Source organism: Pseudorca crassidens, chromosome 20 (genome assembly GCF_039906515.1).
Source record: "Pseudorca crassidens isolate mPseCra1 chromosome 20, mPseCra1.hap1, whole genome shotgun sequence".
Classification (NCBI taxonomy): domain Eukaryota; kingdom Metazoa; phylum Chordata; class Mammalia; order Artiodactyla; family Delphinidae; genus Pseudorca; species Pseudorca crassidens.
The window spans coordinates 50529619-50546372 of NC_090315.1; the positions used below are offsets into that span (position 1 = coordinate 50529619).

At 39.4% G+C, this 16754-nt stretch overlaps 1 protein-coding gene across 4 annotated transcripts in view; it reads right to left on the reverse strand.

The window, feature by feature from the left end:
- The window catches only part of CFDP1 (craniofacial development protein 1), a 135866-nt gene that overhangs the window by 64763 nt on the left and 54349 nt on the right, over positions 1–16754 (reverse strand). Inside the window, exon 6 of one of the 4 annotated variants that reach the window (XM_067719710.1) lies at positions 3120–3621. The exons of the other annotated variants lie outside the window; for them this stretch is intronic. Within the exon in view, the coding sequence (XP_067575811.1) occupies positions 3489–3621 (133 nt within the window). The 3' untranslated portion in view covers positions 3120–3488. Of the gene's footprint in view, positions 1–3119; positions 3622–16754 lie in introns of those variants that run through there. 4 annotated transcript variants of the gene reach the window in all.

The following is a 16754-nucleotide window of genomic DNA, read 5'->3' on the forward strand; positions in this document are numbered from 1 at the left end:
TGGGGACTTTGGAGCGGAAGTCAGGGAAGAGCTGGCGGTGTCTCTGAAGAGCATAATGCATCTAATTAGTCTTAACCACTGACTGGGTGTTGAGGCACATGGCTGGGTAGTGAGTGAATAAAGTTCCTTGGAGCCAAAGTAGTGGGATAAATTCTAAATCCTGCATTAGATGAGTAAGAAAAGCCCTAGGGAAAATCAAGCAGAAAAATATCTATGGTACTGGAAGATAAGGAAAGTAAAACCATTTTTCTCTGAAGATCAATCTATACATGTAGAATTATATCCACTTATTAACTGTGTCATAATACAAATAATTTTAACTATAAGTGGGGTCCATGTAACTCTTATCAGTTACCAAGGCGTCACCAAAGCCTCAAGGCTACTGGACTATCCTATTAAGATTTAAATAAAATTGGTTCAATCTATCATCTCACAGAGAAAAAACATGTATCCCGCCCACTCTCTTCTGTATATTCTTAGAGTCTATTATTAGTTGCTTTCAGCTTCAATTTTTTGGGTTGTGTTGAATTTACAGCCTCTGCTCTGTCACTCATCTTTAGCACACACTGTCTATACACACAGTGTTACGCATGCTGGTATCCCATGATGGACAACAACAAATTCTGCCATCAATGCAAAGCTGCAGGCCATATCACACTTCTCCAGAAAGCCTCAGGATGGAGGTGGGGGCGTTGGTGTGGAGGAGGGAAGCCTCAACCCAGCACAGTAAATGACTCAGATGGAACAGAGAAATCAGCCATCTGTGTTACTGGGAGTCCCTGGGAACTTTTTACCAGCTATCTCTTCCTCTAAAGGTCCTAAAATGGTCAAGAACTCTCTGGTATTGTATGTCAAATTTACAGATAATTGTATATGTGTAATTTTTCTAGGAGGTAGGTCCTTAACTTTCATCAGATTTTCAAAAGCCTCAAGATCCAAGAACGGTGAAGACGTACTTTATATTTAGATGAACATCAAAGTGCACTCTAATAGTAAACAAAATTGTCTCCCCACTAGATAATTCAATCAGTAATGGGGAAATGCAAATTAAAGCTACAGGACATACCATTTCACATTCATGAAACTGGCAATTCCAAAGTTTGCCAATGCCAAGGATTGGAGCAATAGGAACTCTCACTTGCTGCTAGACGGGTTCAACCACTTAGAAAAACAAAGACATAATCTTCTTAGGTTAACATTTAAACATATTCTAGACCCAGCAAATTCACTCTTAGGGCAGTTCTCAAACTGCTGGTTTTAACCCAATGGATCATAAATCAATTTAGTGGGTCACAACCAGTATTTTATTTTAATGAAAGTGAATGGAATAAAATGTTATATTTTTACCTCATTACACATAAATAGTGCATTTTGCCTTATTATATTTCTTACTATGGGGTCATGGTTAAAAACATGTCCCAAAACAATGACCTGGAGAAACACCTACACACGTGCATAAGGAAACGTGTATGGGAATGTTCACAGCAATATTTTTCCAAGAGCAATAAATGGGAAACAATAGAGGAAAATGCAAAAATTGTGGCATACTATGGAATATAATAAAGCAGTGAATATGACTGAACTAACGCTACCACATCAATGTGGATCTCAAAGTAAGGTTGACTGAAAAAAAATCAGTCAAAGGAGAATACATACTGTAAGACAACATATTTCAAGTTCAAAAATGAGCAAAACTAAATAATAAATGTTTCAGGGTACATACATGGTAACAAAAAAAAACTAAAGTAAGAGAATGACAAAAATAAAAGTTAAGATGGTAGTTACCTCTTTGGGGTTGAAAGGGGATGCAAAACAGAAGGATACACAGGGAATTTCTAAAGTTTAATAATGCTTCCTGGGCTTCCCTGGTGGCGCAGTGGTTGAGAGTCCGCCTGCCAATGCAGGCGACACGGGTTCGTGTCCCGGTCCAGGAAGATCCCATGTGCCACCGAGCAGCTGTGCCCGTGAGTCATAGCCGCTGTGCCTGCGTGTCCGGAGCCTGTGCTCCGCAACAGGAGAGGCCACAACAGTGAGAGGCCCGCGTACCACAAAAAAAAAATAATAATAATAATAATGCTTCCTTTCTTAAGCTGGGTAATGAGTGTATGGATGTTTGTTTTGTTTGTATTTCTTAGGTATACATTACGTATGTTTTTTGTATGCAGGCAATATCTTACAATGAATAAGAAAACAAAGCTCTGTCACTAAAATTAGTGTAACAGCAACAGCAGTACTTTTGCTGGTCACCACCATTCATAAGCCCAGGTTTTGATCTCTACTATTACTCTCCACTAAAAAGAACCAGGACCGAATGGGAGATGACTCCATGTCCTGGGGCAAGAAAACAGTCAATACTGTTCTGGTACTTTCTAGCATTGACAGAAAGCAAGGATATTTTTAAGTCTGTCAGAGTTGTGCTGAAAGGATTAAACAGTCAGCTTAAAGACTATGTTGTTAGCCAGAATGCGACACTGCATAAATCAAACTAATTTTGTAAAAATAATTTAGCATTACAAATGGAACGTCCAGAGGGTCTAAAATGGGTTTCTGTACGTGGAAAGGAATAGTAGTAACCCCTTTCCTTCTTCTCAGTAACACCCATAGGGAGTGTAAGGTAAAGACAAAAATAGCAGATACGACAATAACTTCTCTGTGGCTGATTAAAATCCCCCTTTCTTAGTTTTCTATTAAGTGCAAAAAATCAAGATAACTGGAAATTAGCCAGCAGTTTACTCCAAACCAGATAGTTATAAGTTGTTGTTGTTTTTTTAAAATCTCGGTGTTTTTATTTATTTATTTGGCTGTGTTGGGTCTTAGCTGCAGCACGCGGGCTTCTATTTGTGGCGTGTGGGCTCCAGGGCGCATGGGCTCTGTAGTTTGTGGCACGCAGGCTCTCTAGTTGAGGTGGTCAAGCTCAGTAGTTGTGGCATGCGGGCTTAGTTGCCCTGCAGCAAAAGGAATCTTAGTTCCCCAACCAGGGATCAAACTCACGTCCCCTGCATTGGAAGGCAGATTCTTTACCACTGGGTCACCAGGGAAGTCCCAGTAAGTTTATAATAATCACATTTATAATATATTTTATGTTAAGTTGTTTAAAGTGTTTAAAAGAACAAGCCACATTAAATTTTAGTTAACGTTTAATATTTAAACAACATTGTCAATAGAGAAATTAAATAATTTACTATGAAACCACAGAAATATTACAGGTAAAATAGTTAAAATGTCACATATAAGACTTCTTTTTTTTTTTTTTAAGAGGATCTAGAGATGGCAGTCTTTTTTTAAAAAAATAGTATATTTATTTATTTATTTTTGGCTGTGTTGGGTCTTCGTTGCGGTGCACAGGCTTTCTCTAGTTGCGTCGAGCGGGGGCTACTCTTCGTTGCGGTACGCGGGCTTCTCAGTGCGGTGGCTTCTCTTGTTGCAGAGCACAGGCTCTAGGCGTGCGGGCTTCAGTAGTTGTGGCTCACGGGCTCTAGAGCACAGGCTCAGTAATTGTGGCACACAGGCTTAGCTGTTCTGCAGCATGTGGGATCTTCCCGGACTAGGGCTCGAACCTGTGTCCCCTGCATTGGTAGGCGGATTCTTAACCACTGCACCACCAGGGAAGTCCTAAGACTTCTTTATTAAAAAGTAAGAAATAGCAGTTGATTGTCCACATGGTCTCCAGTAATATTAATCCAAATTCTTTAGTGTTAAGATTCATTTTTGGCTGTCCTTTCAAATATCCTACCACCCATTCCCTAATCTCCTTCCTAAAATCATTCATTAATTCAACAAATATTTATTGAGTGCCTATTTCTAACATAAATTCTTCTGGGTGCTGCTGATACAGAGGTGAGTCAACCAAGCAGACTGGGTTCCCACTGTCTTGGGGCTTATGACCTCATCATATAAACATGGCCCTCTGCACAATGAAAATACCCAACCACTACCCAGTAATGAGAATTTTCACAGGTGAAATTCTGGGTTTAAGTCATAGATTCAGGTCCCCATAAATGCTCCCAGAGTGATACTGCTATCAGTGTTAGACTTTGCTACTTTGGGACAAGAAGAGGTCCAGCAGGAACTAAAAATCCCATCTCAAACAGAATGTTAGGTCAGATATTACAAAGACTTAGAAAGGGATAACGATTAGAAAAGCTCAGAGAATGAAACATTTACAATACACAATAGAACTCCCAAGGCACCTGTAGCCTCCATAAATATACCATGGAAAATAACACATGGGCATGTTCTCTACTAGTCTGGGTTCTTTCTGAATTTCTCATGTCTGTTTCCTCTTTGGTTCCCCTAGTTTCCTTGTATTTGTTTTCAGAACTTTTGTTACTTCGTTGCCCTCTTCCTTCTCCTATTCTGCAATGTGCAACTATGGCATGGACTGGAAGCAAGGCCTAGAAAAACAAGCAAAAGAGCCTGTCTTGACCAATAATTCCCATACCTACAGGAAGTTATTTGTATTAGATGAAGAAACTCAGAAAAACCCAAGTATTCAACGAAGTTCTTCTTTCCCAGAGGTGCTTTTGCCGCCATCAAACACTTGCTATTTCCTAGAGTGTATGATCTCTACAAATTAGGTGATGACAGTCGTGGGACAGTCCTGGGTCACTACTATACTCTATTTTTACTTCTCTGCCGTACAGGCTTCAATGCAAAAATGATCTTCATAACCAAAAGGAAGTCTCTATATGGACCAATGGTTTTTGCTTAGTCTGTGGTGTAGCATCCTACTTTGGGTAGAGAGGTGGGGCCAGGCTGCAGCTCTAGGAGTGTTGATGCCAACATTGTGCTGAAAGATCAGTAAAGTGGAAATTAAAATACAGCTTTCCACTCTTTTGAAGAGTCAACCTCCCGTCTTCCTTCTAGGAAAGGCATCCCTATGTCCTGGATCTTCCTGAACAATCCCATCCCAACTTTTACTTTACTCCTTAAAATATAACTACATTTGACTTTTCTTTGGGGGGGGCAAAGGTGTTCATTTAGGAAAAAAAAGAAAACAAAAACCCATGAAGCTTATTTCACGTAGCACAATGCCTTTCAGGCTCATCCATGTTGTTGACTTATTTTTTATACCACTGTACAACTCTTCTGGTAAGTAAATCTACAATTAAAAAAAAATGGCGGAGTAGGTATGCTGATTTTTGGTTTGGAAAATATGTTCACCATAGCTCAAAAAAAAAGTTTGGCACAATCTATAAAACAAGCTATGAGCTGAGGTACCTTCCAGAAGAGTACACTCTGCTCTTCATTCCTATACTTATTAAGCAAACCTAAGCTAAAGATCTGTTTATAAAAGGGAAACAAATTACTTTACTATGAAACTACCCTTCACTGTGCATCTTCCTAGTAATGCTTATAAACCTTCTGCTCCACTGTTTTGCACAGAAGAGGCGATAATTCTTTTTATAAATAATGAAACTACATGGAACCTGAGGCAAGGGCAGGAGTGGACCTCAATGGCTACAGCAAGAGCACTAGCTCTTATTACTATGGCAGTGGGAGATCTTGCGGCAATGGAGGGTCTTGTAGCTGTATGAACAAACTGTTGGCTTTGAAATCCAGCTGCTTGCCTCTGACAACCCAGCGGTGAATGAGCTAAGAATACTATAAGAACCACCACAAGGAAACAGATGAAACATTTGGCCAACTTCATCTAGGCCTGAAGAAATGTTTGGTGTAATGCTCTTTATTCCAGCATTAGAGTCAGATTTGGTCTTTTTTTTAATGTTTATTTTATTTAGAGAAAAACATAACAAATCAAATAATGAGATGGAGAAGAAAATCTTTAAAATAGCAAAATGGTTTCACGTATGAAAGTCTGAGCACAAAAACTTTTTGTGGCCCCCTCTTGTGACACTCACCTTTAAAATGCTTACTAAATACTTACTGCTCATCTAGTATACAATCTATGAGGAGCCTGAACAAATGCAGGAAGCTTTTTACCCACACAAAAATGGTATTTGGGCAGGATATCTATATTCTGGCAACTGTCCAGAACTGCTCAGCATTGACAAATGGGAAACTGATGTGAGTTTCCCACAGATCCTCATTCATTCATTTTATAAATATATACTGACAAACCATTATAAACCAAGTACTAGATTGAGAATAGTGAACAGATTTGATTCATGCCCTCAGGGAGCTAACAGTCTAGTGAGGGAGCAGAGAGGTGAAAAAATAAAATATACAAGAAAATCCATGTAATTACAAATTGAGGTAAGTGCTACAAAAGAAAAGAATGTTTTGTAAGATTCTTTTGTTAGAAAAGGGGCTATGAGAGATAAAGACAGTGGGAACCGAATTTAGATTGAAGAAGTGTCTCCTGAGGCTCTTCTCCCCTCTAAATAAATGTACCTAAAATAATTTTTAAAAATCTATTATTTTAAGCACCTTTCTGCCAGAAGATAAGGGCTTTATTTAATAATTTACTTTTTAAAAAATGGTAATCAATGTACAAGGCACAACATTCAAAAAGTATTTGAAAATATGTCTCCCTCCCTTCTCTCTCCTGTCTTCCAGTTACCAAATCCTGTCTCCCCTGAGACAAATACTGTTATTAGTTGCCTAAGTATCTTTCTAGAGATAATACTAAACTAAATGTAAAACAAGGCCATTCTTCTGAATTCTTTTTTTTTGTTTTGGAAAATATACTTATTTTCCATAAAAATGTTAGTTTTACTAACATGTAATGAGTTTATTACTACTTGAAAATAAATGTTTTAAATTTCTTAGTTTTAATTTCTAATACAGTAACAGATATCAAAAGCTCTTTGGGTTCTCAGTAATTTTTAGGAATGTAAAGAAGTCCTAAGACCAAATAGTTTGAGAACCACTAATCTAGGCATTTATAAATGTACGTCAATTGTTCACTTTTAACCCTACTAAACCCTGGTCATCTACTGCATCATTTTTCTTAAATACATCTTTATTGGAGTATAATTGCTTTACAATGGTGTGTTAGTTTCTGCTTTATTACAAAGTGAATCAGCTATACATATATATATATCCCCATATCTCCTCTCTCTTGAGTCTCCCTCCCACCTTCCCTATCCCACCCCTCTAGATGATCACAAAGCACCAAGCTGATCTCCCTGTGCTATGCAGCTGCTTCCCACTAGCTATTTTACATTTCGTAGTGTATATATGTCCATGCCACTCTCCCTTTGCCCCAGCTTCCCCTTCCCCACCACCCGTGTCCTCAAGTCCATTCTCTGTCTGCGTCTTTATTCTTGCCCTGCCACTAGGTTCATCAATACCATCTTTTTTTTTTTTTTATCATTTTGGTAAATGTTTTACAGTGTGTTTTGAGTATATTGGCAATGAGATGGAAACCAAGTTACTTACTTGTGGCTACAATGTGCTGTGGGTTATTTGGCCATCAACACAACACAAATTTCACCACGGTGACTGGCTAGTTGTTTTTCTATAGCACCTTAAACATTTAATGTATTAGTATGTAGTACTACTCAAAGCCCATAAAGAATTTTCAGAAAGTAATTATAATGTATATGTCATAGCTGAAGTTTTTTTTTTGCTTTTTTGTTTTTTTTGGCCATACCATGTGGCAGGTGGGATCTTAGTTCCCCAACCAGGGATCGAACCCGCACCCCCTGCATTGGAAGCATGCAGCCTTAACCACTGGACCGCCTGGGAAGTCCCTGTCATAGATGAAGCTGAATGGCAAGGTTAAACACATACCTGTGGTAGGAGAGTAAAGAGAGAAGCTATTTTTAAATGAAATAACACAGTAATAGTGGAGTGTCTTTTTTGGACTAACCCTCCCACAGTCAGGTAACAATGATAAACTCTGGACAAAACATGAAAAACAAGTATTTAAAGGCACTGAAGAGCAACAAAAACCAGGCAGACATTGGAGTGGAGTCAAATGCCAGAAGAAGGGAGGCGGCTGAGAGAGCCCAGTTATATTGCTTTGCCTGTGGGCACACGCCAGTCCCTGTGGCATGGAGTGGCTACAACTCAAGCGGAAAACTGCATTTTCATGGCAGAACTGCCCAAGTCAAAAGCACATGATTATACTCTACCTACTTGCAAAGAAGGAACCAGCAACAGGAATATTCATGACAGTATTTTCTTCTCTCTATTATAAACACAAGATGCTCAAAATAATAGCTATAGGGCTTCCCCGGTGGCACAGTGGTTAAGAATCCGCCTGCCAATGCAGGGGACACGGGTTCGAGCCCTGGTCCGGGAAGATCCCACAAGCTGTGGAGCAACTAAGCCCCGTGCACCACAACTACTGAACCAGCGCTCTAGAGCCTGCGAGCCCCAACTACTGAGCCCACGTGCCACAACTACTGAAGCCCGCGTACCTAGAGCCCATGCTCCGCAACAAGAGAAGCCACCACAATGAGAAGCCTGCACACCGCCACAAAGAGTAGCCCCTGCTCACCACAACTAGAGAGAGCCCACGCGCAGCAACGAAGGCGCAACACAGCCAAAGAAAAAGCTATAAGAAGAGTCTGACCAAGAGCTAAGAATCCTCAAATAAATAAAAAGAAAAGTGAACACAATCTAGTGGTAACAAAATTCAGATATATATGGTTTTTATATTTGTTCACGAATAACTCAACACTGGCAGGAGGCACACACCGGCAATTTCAAGCCTCCAGCCAGGAGTGCTGACTAGCCTCAACAAAGTGTCAACTTACTGCCAAAGGACCCAGATCAGTGGAACTTTCCAGTTCTCTAAGGAAGCAATATATAGTTGCCTGCAAAATGGTTCCAAACCATTTTGGAATAACTAGAAATCATAACTAGAAATTTTAAAAAGACTCAGACCAGGCTCTGAGCATCAAATAACTTCATGAAAGAATCAACAGAAAATCTAAGAGCAGCACTCTAGTTGTGCCTCAATCCAGGGTTTAAGATCTGGACATAATTCTACTTTTTAAACTGCTTGCAAAGTTCATTCAACTTTTCCTTCCAGGGACTTCCCTGGCAGTCCAGTGGTTAAGACTCCACGCTTCCACTGCAGCGGGTGCAGATCTGAACCCTGGTCAGGGAACTACGATCCCACACACTGTGCAGAGCAGCCAAGAAATTTAAAAAATAAAACAAGACAAAAACTTCCTTCCAGGTTTTGTTTCATGGAAAAATACAATAAAATCATCATATTTTAACACAAGGAGTGCTAACTTTTATTCCTGGCACTCTGTACCCCACAAATTTAAAAGAACACACACATTCAAACACCCTTCAAAAGGCTTTTTGAATCCTAAATAAGCCAGAACATTTGTCAGGGAAGGGGAAAATAAAAGCCTCAGCAAGGAAACATTTTAGTTCCAAAATTCTAAAGGCAAACTGCTAACTGAAAAGGGAAATTAACTTTACCAGTCTTAAGATAAAGTTCATGACCTTGCTGTTTTAAAGGAATTCCTAGGCATGGAGTCAGATCACAGACTCAATTCCCAGTTTAGGAACTGAAACAATTCTGGCCTGGAGATAAAACGGTGATGAATTGCTTGACACACCTCTGCTGGAGCAGCTGCTCCCATCTGTCCACTTCCCTCCCTTCCTCTAAAAGCTACTTCAAGGTCTGGATTTATCAGTTACATGTGCTAATTGAAAAGAAGGCACATTTCCCAGGTCACATTTATGGAAATAACATGCTGGCCCATTTCAACACTCACAAACAGATGTTAAACTGACCAAAGTATATTTAAATAATCTCATCTCACTTGTTCTTGCTAACGCTTACTAATTGGTTCTCTTATGGGACTTTCTTCCCACAAAATGACTGGCCATATACTAAGTTTTATAAATATTAGGAACGTTGTTTTGCTCAGAAAAAAAGGAAAATAATTGCAGAAGAGAAGAGCTTTTCAAAAGAACTTTTACACAGTGGGCATTAAAAACTCTCCTAAGCCAAGGCACAGAATTCTGGCTTCTTTTTCTTTGTGACCCTCCATCCAGCCTAAACTTGCTGTGTAACTAACTGATCATGAACAAAAGAGAGGCAGTTTGAACTCCAGCAGGAGAAATACACTGTATTTAAAGGGTCTGCTCCCCTAAGACTGTTCTGATTAGAGCTCTGAAGCCATTTTGTCCTTTACAAGGGAACCCTGACTTCCTCTACACAATTCACCCATCCTAGCTGCGATAACCATTTCTACTTGAGAAGAAAACGCTAATGAGTTTTTATCACCTTTCTAAATATGAAGCAGTGTCTACAAACACACTATTTACCAAAAAGCAAAACGGTAGGGCTTCCCTGGTGGCGCAGTGGTTGAGAGTCCACCTGCCGATGCAGGGGACACGGGTTCGTGTCCCAGTCTGGGAAGATCCCTTGTGCCGCGGAGCGGCTGGGCCCGTGAGCCATGGCCGCTAAGCCTGTGCGTCCGTCCGGAGCCTGTGCTCCGCAACAGGAGAGGCCACAACAGTGAGAGGCCCGCGTACCACAAAAAAAAAAAAAAAAAAAAAGCAAAACGGTAAATAAACTAAATGTCCCTATAGGGAAATGGTTGTATAAATTACAGAACATCTAATACAGAACACTATGCAGCCATTAACAGGAATATCAGATAAATCTATCAATACAGGCACTAACATGATATGTGTCAGTGGGTATTTATGTTTTTAAGCAAAAATGACAAATTTCAGGAAAACAGGCTTGGATGACTCCATTTTTGTAAGTAAAACTACCTTTTATATGTGAAAAAAAAATTCCCAGCACAGATACAAAGATTACTAAATGCTTAGGGAAAAGTCTAGAACAGAGCTATTCAATTGAAATATAATGGAAACAACAAATGAGAGTCACGTGTATAATTTAAAATTTTATAGTATCCATATTAAAAATGTAAAAGTGAAGTGAATTTTAATCATTTATTCTATTTAACCCAATAAATTAAAAATGTTACCATTTCAATAATGAAATTGGTACAAAAATTGAGATAGTTTGCTTATTTTTTTCTTACTAACTGTTCAAAAATTAGTGCATACATTACACTTAAAACACATCTCAATTTAGACTAGCCACATTTTAATGCTCAGCAGCCACATATGGTTAGTGAGGACTGTACTGGACAGAGGAGGCCTAGAAAGAGAAACATCAAACTATTAACTTTCATTTTGTTTTCTATATTTTTCTGCATTGTTTGAATTTTTTAAGCAACTGTTTAAATATAAAAATAATCAAGACATCAAAAACCTAAACATACAAGCCAGAATGATACGGGTTCTTTAAAAAAAAAAAAGGAAAGAAGGAAAGGAGAAATTACCTCAACCTCAGGATAGGTAGACTTCTTAGGACACAAAAAGCACTAACCATAAAAGAAAAAATAAGAGATAAATTTGAACAAAATTTAAAATTTCTGCTCATCAAAACACACCATAAAAAGAAATACTCAATAATAGCATTTATATCTGACAAAGCACACATATCCAGAATATATAACGAACTCCTACAATTCAACAACAAACTGACGAACAACCGAATAAAAAATGAGACTGGAGGAGACATTTCACAAAAGAATATATACAAATGGCCAATAAGCACATGGAAAGACGTCAGTATTATCAGTTTTCAGAGCAATGCAAATGAAAACTGAAGGAAATACCATTTCACACCCACTAAAATAAAGACTGACAAAACCAAACACGTACCAGGATATGTACCAAGTGGAACTCTCATACACTGCTGGCAGGAATATAAAATAATACAATCATTTTGGAGATCTGTTTGGCAGTCTGTTTTTACATTAAACACACATCTATCCTATGACCTAGAAATCCTATTCCTAGGTATTTATTTACCCAAGAGAAATAAAAACATATGTCTTCAAAAAGATTTGGAAACAACCCATCAACAGGTTGGATAACCTGGTATATTCTCATACAATGGAAATAAAAAGGAATGAATATGACACAGCAGCCTGGGTGAGTCTAAAACACATTATGCTGAGTAAAAGAAGCCAAGCAAAAAGAGTTACACAACATATTTGATTTATATGAAGTTCTGGAGTAGGAAAACTAATCTATCATTAATAAAAATGAGTGGTTGCCTGGGGCAGAGGGTGTGAGGGGGCTGGGGAAGAGAACCAACTAGAAAAAGGCATGAGGAAGCTTTCTGGGGTGATGGAATCATACTACACCTTATTTCAGGTGGTGGCTACATGGATATATACAATCATTAAAACTCACTGAACTGACACTACGGCTCCTGTGATAACTAACCTATTCCCTGTCAAAAAAGTCAAATGTTATGGGGAACCAAAAAGCACTCAATGGATGCTGTTTAATACATCTTCAGAATAGATGAAGACTGAGGAAATAATGAAGCTTGGAATACGGGGAATTATCACTAAAATGTTCTCTACAATTCCTCATGTGAGTCCACATGAGTCTCTTCAACGTATTTTCTTCTAGTTTTATTATTTATAAATGAGATGAAGGGATGCTAACCACAACTAAAATGATATCCTATCTCTCTGCAATCTTGCCTTATTTATATCTCACCCCTTTCTTGAATATTTTCAATGTATATCCATATAATAAGGCATCTAGCTGAAATAACAAAAAAGAAAAGAAAAAAGATGGCAAAGAAGTGAAGAAACTAAATATGAGAAAAGATAGAGAAAGGACTTCCTGTGTTCAAGTACAATCTAGTCAATTTAGTTCGAAAGAAGGAAAAACATGAAGCCATTAAATATGCTCATAATTGAAAGTCAGGGAAATCTTTCAAAAAGTCTTTTCCCCACTGGCCATCCCCAGTTCATTCAGTTCTTTTTTTTTTTTTTTCTTGCAGTAAAAGCTGTAAGAAAGTCCCTGAAAGCAACAAAGAGGTAGTCACCCCAAATTGTCTTAGCAATAAGTTGGATATTGTGCCAAGTGACAGAATGTTTAGCTCATGTCTCTATAACATCTCCTACATCTACTCCATTTACTGCAGCACACAGCAACTTTGCTGGCAGTCACCAGCCACAGCCTGAACACTTTAATAATGGTGCATATTATACAGCAAAATCCCTTAGGTACATTTTAACCCAGCACCTATACTAAATGGAGAAAACCACCAAACAGTTATCCAAAAGGAAACACAAAGTTAAGTGCAGGAAAGGCTGAGGGAATACCATGTACTTCTTGACTAGAAAACAAGGCTTCCAGGCACATATCAGAGCTTTTGCTCACTCTGCAAAGATGTGCATTGTGCTGACTTCCCTGGGGAAGCAGTGGTTAAGAATCCGCCTGCTAATGCAGGGGATACGGGTTTGATCCCTGGTCTGTGAAGATCCTACATGCCGCGGAGCAACTAAGCCTGTGCGCCACAACTACTGAGCCTGTGCTCTAGAGCCCGTGAGCCACAACTAATGAGCTCATGTGCCACAACTACTGAAGCCTGCACGCCTAGAGCCCGTGCTCCACAACAAAAGAATCCACCACAATGAGAAGCCCGCGCACCGCAGTGAAGAGTAGCCCCCGCTTGCCACATCTAGAGAAAGCCCACATACAGAAACAAAGACCCAATGCAGCCAAAAAAAAAAAAAAAGTATATTCCCTTAAGATGTGCATTGTGAAATGTATTGCTGTGGAAACAACACTTCTACAAGAGGACAAGTCAACCTCAAATAAAGGAAATAGCAGGAGTGGTGAAATAAGTTTTGTGTAATGAGTAAGGAACTTCCCACATGTCTATGCTTGAAGTATGGCATGATTAAGCTGAAATGAAATGTCATTCTAATCACATAATAGACATTACAGTCTGTTTCCGGGGTCAGTTACTTGCTGAACACAAGGTTGTGGAACCAAAAACACTCTGCTTTTAAGATTAAGACTGAGAGGAGAGGGGCTTCCCTGGTGGCGCAGTGGTTAAGAATCCTCCTGCCAATGCAGGGGACACGGGTTCAAGCCCCAGTCTGGGAAGATCCCACATGCCATGGAGCAACTAAGCCTGTGTGCCACAACTACTGAGCCCACGTGCCACAACTACTGAAGCCCACACACCTAGAGCCCGTGTTCCGCAACAAAAGAACACACCACAATGAGAAGCCCGCGTACCACATCAAAGAGTAGCCCCAGGGCTTCCCTGGTGGCGCAGTGGTTGAGAGTCCGCCTGCCGATGCAGGGGACAAGGGTTCGTGCCCCAGTCCGGGAGGATCCCACATGCCGCGGAGCGGCTGGGCCCGTGAGCCATGGCCGCTGAGCCTGCACGTCCGGAGCCTGTGCTCCACAACGGGAGAAGCCACAACGGTGAGAGGTCCGCGTACCGCAAAAAAAAAAAAAAAAAAAAAAAAAAGAGTAGCCCCAGCTCGCCACAACTAGAGAAAGCCCTCACACAGCAACAAAGACCCAATGCAGCCAAAAATAAATAAATTAAAAAAAGATACCGGGCTTTGCAAGTGTCCACAGGACACATACCAAGCTAGGCCATATCCAGGGCCATAAAACTAATGTCAACAAATTTAAAAGAGGTGAGGGGGACGGACTTCTCTGGCGGTCCAGTGGTTAAGACTCTGTGCTTCCACTGCAGGGGGCATGGGTTAGGTCCCTGGTCAGGGAGGTAAGATCCCGTGTGCTACATGACGTGGCTTAAATACATAGATAGATAGATTCATAGATAGATCAGAACAGCAATCAATCAATCAATAAATAAAAGAGGTGAAATCAAAAGGAGTGTGTTCCTTAACAACAATGCAATCAAATGAGAATCAACAACAGAAAGACAACAGGAAAACCTCCAAACACATGGAAACGAAACAATACACTTCTAAATAATGCATGCGTCAAAGAGGAGGTCTCAAGGGAAATTTAAAAATATATCGAACTGAATGAAAATCAGAATACAGCATGACAAAATTCATGGGGTACAGCTAAAGCAGTGCAGGAGGGAAATTTGTAGTACTAAATACATACATTATAAAGAGGGAAAGTCTAAATCATCAATCTAAAGCTCTCACCTCAAAAATCTAGTAAAAGAAGAGTAATATAGGGACTTGCCTGGCGATCCAGTGGTTAGGACTCTGCGCTCTCACTGCTGAGGGCCTGGATTCAATCCCTGGTCGCGGAACTAAGATCCCACAAGGGGTGCAGCGTGGCCAAAAAAAAAGAGTAATATATATGCAAAGCAAGAAGAAGTAAGGAAATAATAACAAGCAGAAGTCAATGAAATTGAAGACAGAAAGACAATAGAGAAAAAAAATCAAGGAAACAAAAAAAGAGCTACTTCTTTGAAAGGATCCGTAAAATCAACAAACCTCTAGCAAGATTAACAAAAATAGAAGACACAAATTACAATACTGGGAATGAAATCGGTTATCACTACAAATCCCACATACATCAAAGGAATAATAAGACAATGCCACAAAGAACCCTACCCACATAAATTTAACAACTTAGACAAAAATGGGCCAATTCCTCTAAAAACACAAACTACCACAACTCACCCACTATGAAAGAGATAATTTGACAAGCCCTGTAAATATTAAGGAAATAGAACTTAAAAGAAAATCTCTAGGCCCAGATGGTTTCACTGGAGAATCTACCAAACATTTAAACAAGAATTAACATCAGTTTTACACAATCTCTTCCAGAAAACAGAAAAGAAGGGAACACTTCTCAAATTCACCTTATGATACCAAAACCAGATAAAGAGAGTAAAGAAGAGAAAACAAACACCAACATTCCCTCATAAATCCTTAACAAAATATTAGCCAATAGAATTCAATTATATTATATATATATATATACACATACATACATACATATATATATATAAAGAATTATACACCATGACCAAGTGGGGTTTATTCCAGGGATAAAAGCTCAACATTTGAAAATTAATCAATGTATACTAGCATAAGGACAGATATATACATCAACAGAACAGAACCCAGAGATAAACCTAATTAAGGTCAATTAATTTTTGACCAAAGTACCAATACAATTCAAAGGGGAAATACCTTTTTTCAAAAATGGTAACAACTGAAACAACTAGATACCCACAGGCAAAAGAAGGAAGCTGGACTCCTACATCATACCATACACAAAAATTAACTCAAAATTATGCAAAACCTAAATGTAAGCACTAAAGCTATAAAACTTTTGGAAGAAAACATAAGCATTAATATTTGTGATCTTGGGTTAGGCAACAGTTTCTTAGCTAAGACACCAAAAGCACAAGTGACAAAAAAATAACAAAGATTAAGGATTTCATTAAAAAAAAAACACACACACACAACTATGTTGCGAAGGACATGAAAGTGAAAAGATAACCCACAGAATGAGGGAAAGTATTTATAAATAATATATCTGATAAGAAGCCTGTATTTAGAATATATAAAGAACTCTTACAACTCAATAATAAAAAGACAACACAATTAAAAATGGGGAATGGGGCTTCCCTGGTGGCACAGTGGTTAAGAATCCGACTGCCAATGCAGGGGACGTGGGTTCGAGCCCTGGTCCGGGAAGATCCCACATGCCACATAGCAACTAAGCCCGTGCACCACAACTACTGAGCCTGCGCTCTAGAACCCACGAGCCACAACTGTTGAAGCCTGTGCACCTAGAGCCCATGCTCTGCAAAAAGAGAAGCCAACGCAATGAGAAGCCAGCACACCGCAACAAAGAGTAGTCCCCGCTCACTGCAACTAGAGAAAGCTCACGCGCAGCAACGAAGACCCAATGCAGCCCAAAATAAAATAAATAAAATAAATTTATTAGGGGCTGCTCTAGTGGCGCAGTGGTTAGGAGTCTGCCTGCCAATGCTGGGGACACGGGTTCAAGCCCTCATCCAG